Consider the following 16,088-nt stretch of genomic DNA (forward strand, 5'->3'; position numbering starts at 1 on the left):
CTTCTTTGAAATTAAACGTCCATCTTATCCATTATTTTTTAACTGCTGAAACACCACCCATCTCGGTTTGCCTAAGAATTTATGCCCATTTATGACTTCTGTGAAAGAAAACAGAATTTTACAATTGAAGAGCAAAGAAGGAAAAGGAAGAGTGCTTGAACTAAAAAAAAGAAAATACAAGGATTATCCATTACATCAGGTACTGTAAATTTTAACATGATCGCAATGATGCACTTTGCTTACCGATAGATCACATTGTTTGCGTTTGCATTGTCATTTGTTACTTTCCCTGGAGACAAAGGTGCATTTTGTGAACTCTGAAGAGAGAAAAAAAAAAGCCATAACAAAATAACCATAAGCCAGCTTGCAAACTTATGCTTTCATTATATTTCATATATTCATTTATCTCTGTGTGAGATACACATTTTCTGAAGCCTACACTGCGGGAGAACTTGACATGTTTTCCAGCCTCCCAAAACAAATTTGGTTCAACCTGCCTCCCCTTCCTACATCCTCTCTTTCCATTGTTTTCTTGCTTTCAGGTTTTTATACTGTGAGAATAAGAAGAGAATTTTAGCTTCCACTTCTTCACAGTAATTAATCAAAAATATTCATTTGAGACACAGAGAAATACTACTGTTTGTATCCATTCTTCTCCCACCCCTCCTTTTCACGCCCATAATTAAGGATTCACTCTTATGACTCCGTAATCTTCATATTGAAGTAAATTAGATTTACTAACATACAGTTTAAGGTGCTTTCATACTAATAATGCCTAAAGAACCTTCTGTACAAATCAGGGTTACATAACAGATATTAAGACTATTTTTTGATATCACTTCCTTTAACCAAATAAGACTAGCCTGCTTTGTGAATAGCACTGAACAACCAGGTCACATCTTTCTCCATATAAAATGTCTTGAATTCAACACAATGTTTAGACTAACTCAGAAAAACAAATATAACAAATCTAGTTCTTACTTCCTGTCTTTTCTTCAAGTCATCCCTGGCTGCTCCAAACCGCTTTGTCAATCTAGCAATTTTAGCCTAAATGGGAAGAAGATGAAAACAAACAAACAAAACCATAAATATCCTCCCCAAGAATCATCAAAGAAATAATACAAACTAAAAGACATCAAGTCAAAGGCTGTTTTCATATCAGGGGAAATTATTCTTCTTTGAAATATCAGTCTAACTATATGACTTCAGAGCAGCGGAAAGACACACAGGTGTAACAAAAAAAATCAAGCTGTCTTAGAGACAAATTGAATTATTTTCCCTCCTGTTCACAACTGCACAAACAGAATCCATCTTGCAGAGGCTCACACAATGTTCTGCATGAATGAAAGCAACTGAATGCATTTGACTGTTCTAATGCCTGATGTACCAACCATATTGAAAAATGCACCCCTTTTTGCCTTTCATATTACCCGCTCTTCCCCCATTTGTCTTATTTCTCCCTCTCACTGACGCACTACATATCACACACATTACTGTCAGCTTAGTTCTACTCTATTTGATGTTCAGGTGTCAGGTTCATTATCTTCTTAGGCACCATGCTCACATCTTGTCTGTTACTTTTTGTGCTTCCCTCAATATACTATTTGGTAACCATTCCTTCTGTAATTACCTCAGCATCACAAGATACTAATTTACCCTGCCTAGGTTGCAGATCTGATGGCTGACTTATACTGGAGGCAGTACTGTGCCACTTGTTCTAAGCAGGGATTTTTTGGTCCATTTACAAACCTCGCTTCTCACATTTTTACAAAACAACATGACAGGCTACAATTATAGTCTGCTTTTAATTACATTCAGATGTCAATTTCTGTTATCTTTTACAATGTAGAGGTCCTCTGAAGCACTTAGTATAATAAAACCATGTAAGCTTTGACTGCATTCACAGCCTTAGTTATTAATTGGACACTGTAGTTGATGGCTAAAGACACTGATAAACAAGTATACTGAAAACATCTTAGCTAGCACTTAAGGAAAAGTCAACATAAAATGTCTAGAGCAGCAAGGGGAGTTATGTAGCATGAACTATTCTGGCAAACTCCGTACTTATTTTTTATGTTAAAATGGCCTCGTTGTTTGAATTCGTTATGACATAAGCTTTTAGTTGTCTTGTCACTTCAAAATTCTTTGATTTGTGTGGTGTTCCTTATGTCACCACTATGGACATAATTTCTATAAGGAATGCAAGAAAGCATAATGCATTCAACACTAGCTATTTGTTTCCTTGCTAGAACATTATGATTTAGTTTCTGGGCAAATATCATGGATAACTATCATATGATGTTTATTTGTCTGAACATCCTACAATGTCCAGTGCTACTGCCTTCTCCTTTCTGCACTTTTCCATTTTCAAACAAATTTCTGGCTTCATAGAAGCATTAGATATTTTCATACTCCGCGTTTATTTGAAGTATGCAGTTCAACATACAAACACTCACCTGTAGTTCAGTAAGTAGAGTTTTATGCCTCTTGTTACATTCTACTTTCTCTATTCGGGTTTTCAAGTCTGCCAGAGTCTTGTCGAATACAGCACATTGTAAAGCAGTAAGTTTTTCTTCTAACAGTTTCTGGATAATCTGCAAAATTATTACCAAAAAAAAAAAAAAAAGAAAAATAAAATAAAAGTGTAATCCCAGAATTTGGGAGACCATCTATAAAAATATTCTCCACTTATTTAACAAGTGTCCTGCTACAAAAGAACAATGACAACAGTTGTGCCCTGTCAATGAAATAAAACTACATTCACCAATACATATGTGGCGGCACAGCTAAGAAAAGTTCCTACATCTATTTTCGCAAATGCAAATGGTCCCTCTTTGACATTAATTCAACAAATTAATTTATTTGCAGTATGATAAACGTATAAAACATTATTACATATTAAAAGAACCTTAATAGCAGAAGATTTTTTCATGAACTGCTGTGTTTACATAAATTAATTTTTCCTCTCACTTTTCTGTTCTTGTGAGGGACACTGGCATTCAAAGAACAGAAAGACATTCAACAAAACTTTATTTCTGAGATGCATCTTCCCCTAGCATAAATGTCCTGTGTTCCTTTTCTCACAGAAGCTAAACATGGAAAAAGAAGAGACTGATTTCCACAAAGTTTACTTGATATTTTGTTTTACTCCCTATCTATTGCCGTATAAAAATTTTCCCTAGGAAACAAAAATAAACAAGCAAGAAATGTGACTCAGTTTTATGCACCCTATATTGCTGAAGCTACAAGATGCACTAGCTAACTAACTAATGGAAGAAGGGCAAAATTTTTTTTCTTCAAGACCATAGGTTACAGACCATAGGACATTCCAATGGTGCAATCAGGCAATTAACAGCTCTGTAAAAATCTGCAAAATGTGATGTTGATTGCATTCGTCTGGAAACAGACTTTCTTTAAAGCTGGGCACACAATAAAGTGCACCACATATAAATCTTTACCATGCTAAAATATCCTCTTTGCTAAGAATCTCCATCTACAGTCATGAGACTTGAGAATTCAAATATTTAACACATTTCAAATATAACTCTTCCAGCACAGTTTTCAAATGATATTTCATCTCTTCTCAAAAGTAGGGCTATATAGGACTTTAAGTAAGCCATCTTTGTTATATGAATTACATCCAATTTTCAAACACAAAAAAGATGAAGTGTTTGAGAGTCAGGGAGTGTGTGGGAAGGGGTAACTAATTCAAAGATGGTTAAGACAAATGACAGGTGCATGTTTTCCATCTTTGCTCTGCACCTCCGTTCTACCTTTTGTAATTTTTGGTCAACATCCTTTCTGGCTGTAATTTTTACTTGGAGTTCTGCTTCATAACCTTCTTCCAGGTATCGACGACGTTTAGAATGAACATTGTCCATGTCCTCAGATTTGGAACGTTTTCTCCTTAACACTTCACCTGGAACAATTAGATACAACTGCTCGTGAGGAACCTTTGAAAAAACAGGTACCTGCAGAATGCCATAATTATTATGGAGTTTTATTGTTCCCCAGTTTAAGCTTTTTCATCCTAAACCAGCAAGAATGCCTTCGGAAAAACAAGATGTACGATGACACCAAAGCAGAACAGTCCCTTTGGTCTCTGTACATTGCTGCCCTGTTGATGAGTTCTGCTCTGCGATTCACCAAACCACTGCCCCAAATGCAAAATATCTCTGGTACCACCATTCTGTTCTCCAGAACTTGCCTCCAGTTTTTCCTGCTCCAATCAGCAAGATCCTACAATGGAACATGGCTTCTGAGAAGCAAAATAAAAACATGACTCTGAAAAAAGAACCCTCTTTTCAGGATTCCAGTCAGATAAAGCTACATCTCATTCTGCCTATGTGAGCAATCAATGTTTTCTACCTGCTATGGAGTTTTAATCTGTACTTCCAATCCATGGGTGAAAAAAAACAAACGTTCAAAGCTTTTTCCTACTTCTGGGGTAAGAAGGAAAATAAAAATGTAACAAAAGAGCAGTCTCAAAATTGAACTAAATTATGAAGGTCATTTTCATCACAGTCATAAAGCACAAAAGAACCAAAGAGATCTCATTTGCTCCTGTAGCTCCTGGCACTGTAATCTCTAGATATCCACACCTAAAACAACAAGCCTGGGTAAATCATAGGGAAGGGGAGCTACAGAGCACGCTGTGGGTCCCTGACCATCACCCCTGACCATCATCCCTGACCAACACCGAAGACCACAACAGCTCTCAACCCTTCCACCCCAAACCTGAGGCTGATACAGAAGGACAGAATTAGTACTACATCAATGAAGATTCACTGAAGACTGAAACAATGTAACAGTTACTTTCCACTGCCAGTTTTTTCATTACTTACATTACATACACTGGATCGTATCTATAATTTCACAAATTTCTGATAATTTGATGTTTTGACTGATAGATTTCTGATGGTTTCAGTCTGATCTGATTTTCTGATGGCTTCTGATCTTTTTGTGTGAATTTCAATTAAAATGCACTAATGTACTAAAAATTATTAAAAAGTAATATTTTAAAATCTGTGTGACGACCTAGGCTATTTTTAAAAGTTTGTGAAAGCATAGGTCCTTGGATTTTAGGTATGTTTTATAAGGCCACAGGGCTCTTCATAAACATTTGCAGAATGCTCAGTATTTACAAGCAGTATAAAGTCTGAGTTTTTCATTGTTTTTTCAGAAAGACAGTAAGCAGTGGAAATAATAGAAAAGAAAAAGAGCTGTTTTTCCAGTCTCCTTCCATCCATCAGAAAAACTTGTAGAAATAAAATTTTTTAAAAATAAATATGAGTAGTTACAATGCTATTCCCATGCTAGCGAAGACAAGTTTATTAGGATCTCCCATACAACTCTTTCCTAACCCCAGTTGGTCCTCTTTAGAAGAAGCCTAACTGATGAATAGTACAAGTAGTTTGTAACATGCAAGAACTATTTACATATTTAACAGAACATGTTTAATGTTTAGGTAACTTGTTCTGAAGCAGATATAACATCTAATTTTACTGCAGTTGGATTCTCTTTGAAGAGCTTCAAGTTGCTTGGCTACTACTGGAAAAGGTATCTAAATGAGGCTGTGACTTGTAGGAAACCCCATCAGCTTCTCAGGTGCTGCATCAGCTCTTCTCGATCAAAGGGTGCTTTGTGCTTACGCTCCAGCTGATTCCTCATGAAGGCTCAAATACCCTTTCAGCAGGTACAAGGGATTACTGCTGGGCCTAGAGCGCAGCTCCCAAAAAGCAGCTCCCGAACACAGGACCTTGCACAGCAGGGTGCACAGAAAGCAGATGGTCTCTGCACTCAGCGACAGTGGTGATGTGTCACATGGTGTGGTCTGCAGCAGCCACTTGAACAACTCTTTGCAAGCCTTGGGATGCAAGGATGATCTAGGACCTCCCTTTCTGGCTGAGGCAATGGCAGAGGGATATGAGCTTCTTGGCTGCAGAAGATGCAAACTAGTGGAAGAGCTGTGTTACCAAGTTAGAGGAGCTACGAGAGGAGGTCCGGGGATGGGCACAGCATCAGAAATGACAAGAAACAGATTGACTGGATATAATCCAAGATCCTACAGCCTCAAGAACTGCAACCCCAAGCTGTACCAAAGAAGGTAACAGGCAGAGCCCAAGCTTATCCAGACACACACGATAGCAAAGGCTGGAAGCACCAGGACAGGAGGTCACACTCCGCCTGCAGAAGTACAGGACAATGACAGATTTGGTTCAGTGCCCTCATAGCAGATACGGGGCTGGGAGATGTGCCCAGTGAAATGCCTGAACCAGCAAAGCCTGAGCCATGCAGTAGCACCACACCTTAGTAGCAAGTGACTCCTGGTCTGCAGGAGGTGGAGGTCCCTGTCTGCTAGGGACAGGCAACCTATGAGAAAAATAAAGGCACTATGTGGTTGGGAATAGGATTAGGAAAGCCAAAACTCAGCTTAAGCTGAATCTGGCGAGGGACATAAAAGGCAACAAGAAGGGCTTCTACCAGTATTCTAGTAGCAAAAGAAAAACCAGGGAAAACACATTGTTTCCCTGCTGAATGAGGCAAGGAACCAAATGACAATGGACACAGAAAAACCCTTGGCATTCAATGCTGCCTTTGCTTCACACTTTAATGAGAAGACTTGCCTTCAGTAACACCAGCTCCCTGAGACCAGTGGGACAGTCAGGAACAAAGGCAGACTTGGTCTCGGTGGAGGAGCACTGAGTTAACATTTAAACAAACTGGACATACACAAGTCCATTCAAGCCATAGGGATGAAAGCACAAGTGAGGAAGTACCACTAGCAGGTCAAGGGAAGTAATTGCTCTTCCTTGATCAGCACTGTGAGATAAGCTTGAGTCTTTTATTTATAAGCTCAGAACTGGACACAAGAAAGATGTGGGCATCCCGGAGAGAGTTCAGTGTAGGGCTACCACGATGTTCTACAGACTGGAGCATCCGTCATATGAGGAAATGACAGCTGGCATTGTTCAACTGGAGACAGCAGTTAGGGATATTTTATAATGTGTGTAAATTACCTGATGGGTAGAGAGTGAAAAAGACAAAGCAAGTCTCTTTGTGAGTACTAGTTAAAGATGAGAGAAAAGAATGCAAACTGAAATACTGGAAATTGCATTCAAACGTATCAAAACTTTTTTACTGTGAAAGTGGTCAAACACTAAGTGGAACAGTGGAAGGTGCTGGAGTCTCCACCTGCAGAGATATTCAAAACCTATCTGGGCATGGTTCTGAGCAAACTGCTCTAGTTGACCTGGTTTTGAGCAGGAGATTTGGACTAGATCACCTCCAAAGGTCCCTTTCAATCTCAATGATTCTGTGTTTCTAACATATGCCACCAGTGAAGCATAATAGTTTTAACATTATGTACCTCTCTCTGTGTGTTTCTCTTCTTCTTTGTGTGCCTCTTCTTTATCCTCCTTGCTCTCCTTTCTTCTCTCCTCCACCTCTTCTATAAACAGAAGAAAAAACACCATGTGTTATTTATGCTGACCCACAAAACTCTCATAAGAGTCCTAGAGAAATAATTATGACAGAAAGAATGCAGTGATTAAAAAAAAAAATAAAAAAAAAAAATCAGAGGATAGCTTCCGAGTAAAAATTTGACCCACCATACAAGGATCCACTTCCACATTTGCTTAGCTTTAAAATCAATAGAATACAAAGTTACCTCTGAAATGAAACCATGTATTTTTAACATAGTTAAAGTTCTCAACAAATAATTTTATTTCATTTTTTATCTAGGAAAAAAATATAAAAATTTCAGTAGCAAAATACTAATATTTTTCTCTGTTTATTTACAACTGGCAAATTTACCCTTAATCTTTATGGTAGACAAGGCCCAGATTCTTATTTTCTTAAAAAATATTGATTTTAAAGTTTCTTTCAAATACAAATATCACAGTTTAAGACTAGTCATTCAAAGACATAGATATTAGTAAATTATCAAGAAAAAACTGAAATAACACCCTCAAATGCACACAGATTAAGATGAAAAATAGTAACACTTCCTGAAAAGTTTTATTATATGTTCCATGATTTTCCATTATGTGTTTCATACAGGCTGCATTTGCCACCTCCACTATGTTTAAGATTACATTAAAATCTCTCCAGAATATAACCGAACAAGTCAGCACTGTTACACACATCTTGATCTGTATACTTCTCTAATTTATTTTTTTTAATTTTTTTTTTTTATTTTTTTATTTTATTTTGTGATTACAGCAGAGTATACTAGCTTTTTTAGAGAAAGTTCCGGCTGCAAAGACATGCTTGATGCTCTCTTAACAGTAAATTTTACTTCTACTATGAAGAACATTTGAATGATTTAAAATAAGTCGTGTAATAAATAAAATAAATAATAAAGGGAGGAGTCAGGAAAAAAAATAAGATTTTTTTTTTGTTAATTTATACAAGAAATAATATTCATACCACATAAATTCTTCAAAATCAATCTGATTAATTTTTAATAATTTCTACAGCTGTAAGCATTTAGATTTGCTTAGTGACTGAGAGAAGGGTGAATGGGAATAGTCAGCTTGGATTTAGCAAGGGCAAGTCATGCCTGACAGACCTGGTAGCTTTTACAACGGGGTTAAAGAACTGGCAACTATCCAGCTGGTGGCTTAGCACTTGAGGTAGTCCTCAGGGATCCATACTGGGCTGATGCAGCCTATTGTATTTACTAATGATCTGGACCCATGGGCAGGAGATCATACTTGGCAAGTTCGCAGATACAAACTGGGAGCAGTGGTAAATATTCGTCAGGGCACAGCTGCTACTCAGAGGCACACCATCAGGCTGGAAAAACGGGCTAACACAAAGCGCAGCAAGTGCAAATGCAAAGTCCTGCATTTGAGGTAGAATAACCCTATGCAACATAACAAGCCCCAGGGTGACTGGCTAGAATTTAACTTTATAGAACAGGGCCTTAATTTCCTGGTGGAAACAATGTGAACATTAGTCAGCAGTGTGAAATAAGTCCAATAGCATTTCAGGCTGTATTAACAAGAAATGTGTTCAACAGTGTAAGGGAAGTGATTCTCCCTTGTTCAGCACTTGAGAAACCCCCATCCAGAGCATTGTATGTGGAATTTGGATCTCCAGAACTAGAAAGGCACTAACAAAACCACAGCAAATCCAGAAGAGGGTAACCAGAAAGGTCAGTGGGATGAAGTTCATGCTATGTGAGGAGCAGATGACAGCACTGGCTTTGCTCAGCCTTAAAAAGTGAAGACTAATAGGAGATGCATCACTGCCTTCCATTACGTAATGGTAGGGCAGAGAGAAGGTGAAGCTGCTACTCTTCAAGGTGCACAACAACAGGACAGGAGGCAATGGACACAAGTTGGAACACAGAAGATTCCAATCACGCAGAAAGTTTTTCACTCTTGAGGTTGGTTAAATATTAGGCTACCCAAGAGGAAGTTGTGGTATATCCATCCTTGGAGATGCACAAAAGAAAACCAACAAGGAAGGTCCCTCAGCCATCTGACATAATTAGACCTGCTTTGAGTAGGAGGTTGGAATAAGACCATCAGAGGTTGAATTAAAACTACTTTGCAATTCCATCATCCTCCCTATTGCTCTTCTATGCACCTTTTCCAGTTCTGTGACACCTTCTTTGATATGGGGTGCGTGAAGTAAACAATTATACAAAAAATTTAAGAGCTTGGTATCCCATAGTAAAGCTTTCTCTTAATTTATTCCCTGCTTTATTTATTTGCTTTCTTCAACTGCTACTCTATAAATGCTTTCACAGAACTACCTCCTATAATCCTAGAAAATGATTCTTGAGTGGTGAGCCAGTTCTATTTTCCTATCAAGTTAGGAACGTTTTCATACTCATCTGTGCCACTTGTAGTTAACCACAATCATTTTCACCTGCCATTTTTATACCAAAGTCATTCGACATTATAAGGTTCTTCTACAGCTCTTCAGAGTACCATCAGCAATCTCCCACCTTGTTAATCACCCTTTGTTTTAGATAAATTATTAATTCTGTTGCATTGCAGTCTCTGGAAGAGATCACTGTAGATTTACTTTCTGTTCTTCAAATGACTATTCCGTCCCTGACGACTCTTGATCTTATCTGAAGACAGTTCCATTTCCAAAAGTTCTTGGTAAAAAAGAATTTTTGTTTGGATATCCAAAAGAATACAAACACATCGACTAGGTCATGGACTTCCTACTCGCCCGAAGAGCTCCAAGGTTTTCTAATGTATGATCTTCTATTACAAAAATCTTAAATGCCAGTATAGCTGTTGTATTTACTAATTCTACTTGAGAAAAAGATTCTATTAATCTGCCCATTTGAAGTAAGTACCATTCACTGTTTTTAGCCATGCTGGTTTGTGTCTGGGCTTTTTAAGAACTATACTTTTTAATTAAGCAGCTTGCACCTGTGCCTCCAATATAGCATCTTCAAATGATCTCCACTCCATCTCCACAGACTTAATTCTCACAGGCTCTTTTGAAATGTTAATCTTTATCTTCTAAGACAACTCAACCTATTTTTTCATACAATTGTTTCCTGCCTCTGCAACATCCAATTCTATTACCTTTGTTATTGAAAGACTAAAATTGGTGAAAGGACTGCAAAATTTTTGGATTAATACGATGTTAAATTTAATACAAAATCAGTCCCCAAAAGGTTTGCCTGAAATATTTCACACAAAATGTACTATTCAGAAAAACTTAAATGCCCTTCTCTGCAACTTGACAGGCAAGCTTTATGAAGCTTACAGCACAAAAATTACCAGCTTATTGCTGGTTAAAGACAGAACATACTTCAGTGGCCAGCTCTGATTTCACGAACAGTCTCAGTTACAGCAATGCAACTGTGAAAGTTATAAACTGTTACAGCAAGTAAATAAAACAACTAGTTGAGAATTTGTCCAGTCACCAAAACTGAAAATCTGAAAACATATTGCTGGATACAGTAATTTCAGACTCCTGCAAATTGTAGTCTAGTATTTAATATTCAGTTTGGTCTTTTTGCTCCAGAGCAAAATCTCCTCTCTGACAACAATATGTTTTCTCATTGGGTAAGATTACCAGTATGCTCATAATGTACCTTTTATAAAAGAGACTTGTAACACACTACAATTTTGACACAAGTACACACAATGTTCCTTCTCCTTGCTGCCCCCCACCTCCAAATATTTTCTGAAATACTTCAATTGCACAACAGAAGTGTCACTTTTGCAATCTCAGTGCAACACCTAAGTAAGATCCTTTGAAGAAACTATGGAATCTACCTTTTCTCTATTCAACTGGCATAAATTTAAAGGTAAATACCAGAAGAGAAGAAAGAGTCTGAAACAGGGCTGAAGAGACATATTCTTATTGTTCTTTCTCTAGTTGTTTAGAGACTGATGATTCAGAATGCCATCACGAATTAGTGAAAGACAGAGTTTCATCATTAGCAAAAAAAAAGTTGAGTAACTATGGTTACAAACCTTCCAGAGATGGAAAGACACCTGAATCTTGTTTTACCTACCCAGTCAAGCATGTTTAAACACATCTTAGTTACCATTAGTTACCATAGTCATCATTTCATAAAAAGCTATACAATGGGGAAGGGGCAAAGCGGGGAAGGGGAAAAAAAAATACATTCTTAATTACAGATAAAAGAGCATTGTCAATTTATCTGTAAATTATTCACCCGTTTTACTTTCAGAAATGCAACAGTATGTCAATGAGTATCCGAATAGATATGCTTATAAAACTGCAGGACAAAAATTCACTACAGAGAACATCCACTCAGTTTAAAAAAATCTTCTGCTAACTACATGAAGAGACTAAAGTAGCTTATTCCTACATTTAATAGTTTCAAATGTTACTCAGTTGGCACAGTCATCAGATAAAAGTTAGATAAAAACCATCATGAGTTAAATGAATAAAAGCTATATGGCACGAAAACCGTATATGGACTTGCATTTTCCATGAAGTAATTTCTAATAGTATCTTTTGGTTAAAAAAAAAAAAAAAAAAAAGAAAGAAACAAATGGGACTTATGGCATGCCTGGATTATCAGTATATGTTTTCATTCTTACTATACATTTGCACTAAAGAAAGTTGAAATCCTTTCTTCCCCCTAAAGAACAACAAATGAACAGTGTCACGGAAGTACCCCGAGGTTAGTTTAAGGGACAACAGGGTCCAAAACAACTTTTATTAAACCAGTGAGAAACAGGGTTTTAGCACTCCAAAGTGACTTAAATAAAGGTTCGGATATCAGTTGAGGAAAATTATTAAGGGGCAGCAACTAATACAACAGGCGATCCACAGTGTGCATGCATGTGGCTTCACTCAAAATAATGCCGGAGCCGTCCCTGAGTCCCGGAGAAGTGCACACTTGCCTAAACACGGTGTGGGATTATTTTTAAAGAGATACACGTACTCGTAGTGAGTACAGGAAGTGTACACTCACGATTCTGCGAGGGTTAATTTACAATACCCTCGCAATCCCGCGAGGGTTAATTTACTTACACGTGCAAATGTGCACGGAATATTACACATGCTTATGTGGAAGCACGGGAGGAAAATACACTCGCGATTGTGCAAGGAAGTAATTTATACACGTGCTCGTATTGAGCACGGAAAGTTACATGTGCAAATGTGCACGGAAAGTACATGTGCTTGTATTAAGCACGGAAAGTACGTGTGCAAATGTGCATGGAAAGTTACACATGCAAATGTGCACGGAAGGAAAATACACCCGCGATTCTGCGAGGATTAATTTATACACGTGCTCGCATTGAGCACGGAAAGTTATATGTCCAAATGTGCACGGAAAGTACACGTGCTTGTATTAAGCACGGAAAGTTACGCGTGCATATGTCCACGGAATAGTATAAATATACTCGCAATCCTGCGAGGGGTTTTACTCACACCCGTGGCGGCACGGCAAGCGCAGTCTCCATCCCGGGGAGGGGGCTCTCGGCGGCAGCATCTTGCTCATGCTCTGAGAGACCCGCGACAATGGGCGGAGTCTCAACGAGAGTCCCGTTTTTATATTGGCTGATCAGATCTGACTATAGGCATTCTAGAAGCTTCTCTGCACCACCACACGGGCTGTGGGTGCCCCTGAAGCCTCCAAACGTCCCCCACACTGGCCACAGGTGCCCAGCGGCTCAGTGGTGCCTGGGCACTCCCTTCTCCTAATGGCCCTGGCCAGGGTGCTCTGGGGCCAAACAAAAGAAGCTGTTAGCCTCAAGTAGCAGAGAGAGAGGAAGATGTGCCTGCTCCTTCCATACTGAAGGAGGGAGGGGGAGAGAGGGGGGTTTGCATTCTGCCACAAACACGTTTCTCCTCCGACACATCTTTATATTCCATGTCAGATCATTACTCATCTCTCCTCTTCTTCCACCCAGTATCCCAGTTTGTAAAGAGTATGAGAAAAAAAAAAAACAAAACAAGACAAATCAGATCTTGGATATGACAGTTTGTTTGGTGTTACTTTTTTTTTCCTGGGCCTCAAATTCGCTCCTTGAAAACCATACAACTATGTAACACAGAACTGGTGGGTAAAACTGCTTTTTTGATTTAGAAACACGTCGCCAGTGTGTCGTTCTAAGAAACGAACAAAATCTCAGACTTGAAGCAAAAGTACCAATTTAGAAAATTCTCACCTGGAAGACAAGACTTGTTCGGTAGTATCTCTTCAGCACGTTCCTCCTTCTCATCACAGGGATCATCTTCATCGGACAGTACTAAGAAAGCCTCTTTTGGCAGACTTTCATTGCTTTCCTGCTTGGAAGGCGAACCCAAACAGCTATCTGTTTTATCTTCTAAGTCTGGGACTGTGTCATCCACTGGAAAAAGAGAGCTCAGTTTGTCTTCAGCAGGTGCTAGTTTTTCCAAAATTGGAATAATTTCATCTGTTTCCATAGAGCCAGTACGGTCCAAGATACTTTCACTTGGCTCATCTACTGTCTTCTGAATAGTGGTTTCTGAAAGATCTGCAGTACCAACTAGCTTGTCCTTTGGTTCCTGGTCAGCTTCCATCCTGCTAGAGGTGGCTTCTTCTCCAACAGCATCTTCTACAGTTACCTCTCCAGTCCTTTTCTCCTCACCAGATGAACTGGAACTAATAGTTAAGTCATTTGTTTCTCCCTTCTCTTGAGAAGAGTCACTACTATCACAGACTGATTTACTTTCACCTTCTGACAGGATGTCACTCTTTCTTTCCTCCAAATGATCTTTTTTATTATTTTCTTCATGGAAGTTATCTTTATTGCTACCAAGCATTCCATTTTCAGCCGCACAAGCCAAAGCAGTACTAGTATCTTTATCTTGCTCAGGAGTAACATTCTCTGGAGACAGTGTTAGAGGTTTGGGTTTTATGTCATTGACTATGTTCCCTGCCCTACTTTCAGGGCTTTTGGATTCACTAATTTCCTCAGAAGCTGTCCTGCCTTCTTCAGACTTAACACACAATTCCACTAGGCCATTGACTTCCTTCTTGTCCTCTGTACAGTCTGTACTGCTTAAAGGGGAATTTAAATCAGAATCTCCATTCTCATGCTTTCCATTTAACAGTTTAACTTCAGTTGTCTTCAACAGCTCCTCTTTAACCTTATAGACAGCTTCAAGTTGTTGTCGATCACTTACTCTCATTGTTTTTCGTGCTTTAAAGACTTTTTTCTGAGGTTCCTCTGTGCTATCCATCTTGACCCTTAAAGAAAAAAAATCAGAGAGAATTGTGAAGGTAACAACTTATTATAATCATATTACAGTGTTCCTAAGACAGACTGCAGAATTTAGCACATTTTAAAGCAAACTGGTTGAACTGTATCTACCAAACCAAAGAAACATCTGGCAACACACTTAAATTTTGTTTGATAATATTATTCAGATGCAGAACACAATTAAGGAACTTGTTATATCCTTAACGAAACTCAGCAACCAAGATCTTCAATTAGCTGATGCTAACCAACTTAGGTCTACCAAAGCTACTATACCATCCTAAGTTAATCCTGTTTAGGATATGGTTCTTCCTCATTTTTTCAAAACATACAAAAATTCGCTTGGGCAGTTAAAGATATTTCAGCAAGTAGAAAAAAAGAAAGAAAACAAATCAGGCAGTTATTCTAATTTTTCTTTCACAAACAGCTGATAAGCAAATGTTTAGACCACTGATACAGCACAATTATTACAACAAGGATGCATATTAAAAATAAGTGTTTCTGCTCCGGCAGCGGGATTGGACTAGATGATCTTTTAAGGTCCCTTCCAATCCCTAACATTCTGTGATTCTGTGATTTAGTACAGTTCATTTTGTATATTCCCCCAACACACTTTCATCCACAGACCTGAGAAATTGATTAATAAACTGCATTTTGTCTTATCAAGTGCAGTATAACATTTTGTTGATTTTTTTGGTAGAAAAGCAGGACTATCACCAACACTAGCTTACAGTTTTCTACAACCAAGTCTTAGAATTCACCAAACAGACTCCACGCCTCTAAGTATCAATCTGGTTCCACTCTCTTTGTAACCAATCTTGCCTAGAAGTTTTATTTAGGCAGCATGTTCTGGTTATGGCTGGGATGGAGTTATTATGTTGGTGCAAAAATAACTGCAGTTTTTGCATTGCTGAAATTTGCTGTTTGATATTGGAATACATTGTTAAACAAATGTGGTTATGTTATACATCATTTTAATGTGCTTGTCTCACTTTATGTTATTTTTGCTACTGACTTATTACTTGCTGTTTATTTTCTATTTAGTTTAGACTATGGAAATGTTAGACAAAAAGCAATTTCCTTGTTTGAGTTCAAAATGGGTTGTAAAGCAGCAGAGACAACTCATAACATCAACAACACATTTGGCCCAGGAACTGCTAAAGAACATACAGTGCAGTGGTGGGTCAAGAAGTTCCACAAAGGAGACGTGACCAGCCACCAGAAGTTAACAACTGAGAGCAATCATGGAAGATGATTGTCTTACAACTACACAAGAAGCTGCTGAAGAACTCAACATCAACCCTTCTATGGTTGTTTGGCATTTGAAGCAAATTGTAAAGGTGAAAAAGCTTGGTAAGTGAGTATCTCATGAGCTGACCAAAAAAAAAAAAATTGTCT

At 38.2% G+C, this 16,088-nt stretch overlaps 1 protein-coding gene across 9 annotated transcripts in view; it reads right to left on the bottom strand.

Moving 5' to 3' along the window:
• ATF7IP (activating transcription factor 7 interacting protein) overlaps positions 1-16,088 on the bottom strand; it is a 367,200-nt gene that overhangs the window by 293,822 nt on the left and 57,290 nt on the right. For 7 of the 9 annotated variants that reach the window (XM_080362605.1, XM_080362608.1, XM_080362606.1 and 4 more), the window contains 6 exons: positions 13,635-14,680; positions 7,370-7,450; positions 3,774-3,919; positions 2,457-2,594; positions 982-1,047; positions 244-317 (listed from right to left, as the gene is read on the bottom strand). In XM_080362605.1, coding sequence (XP_080218731.1) covers positions 244-317; positions 982-1,047; positions 2,457-2,594; positions 3,774-3,919; positions 7,370-7,450; positions 13,635-14,673 — 1,544 coding nt within the window. In that variant the 5' untranslated portion in view covers positions 14,674-14,680. The remainder of the gene's footprint in view (positions 1-243; positions 318-981; positions 1,048-2,456; positions 2,595-3,773; positions 3,920-7,369; positions 7,451-13,634; positions 14,681-16,088) is intronic. The other 2 variants (XM_080362610.1, XM_080362611.1) reach the window with 2 other exon arrangements.

This window comes from Nesoenas mayeri, assembly GCF_963082525.1.
Source record: "Nesoenas mayeri genome assembly, chromosome: 1".
In the NCBI taxonomy this organism is placed as follows: Eukaryota; Metazoa; Chordata; class Aves; order Columbiformes; family Columbidae; genus Nesoenas; species Nesoenas mayeri.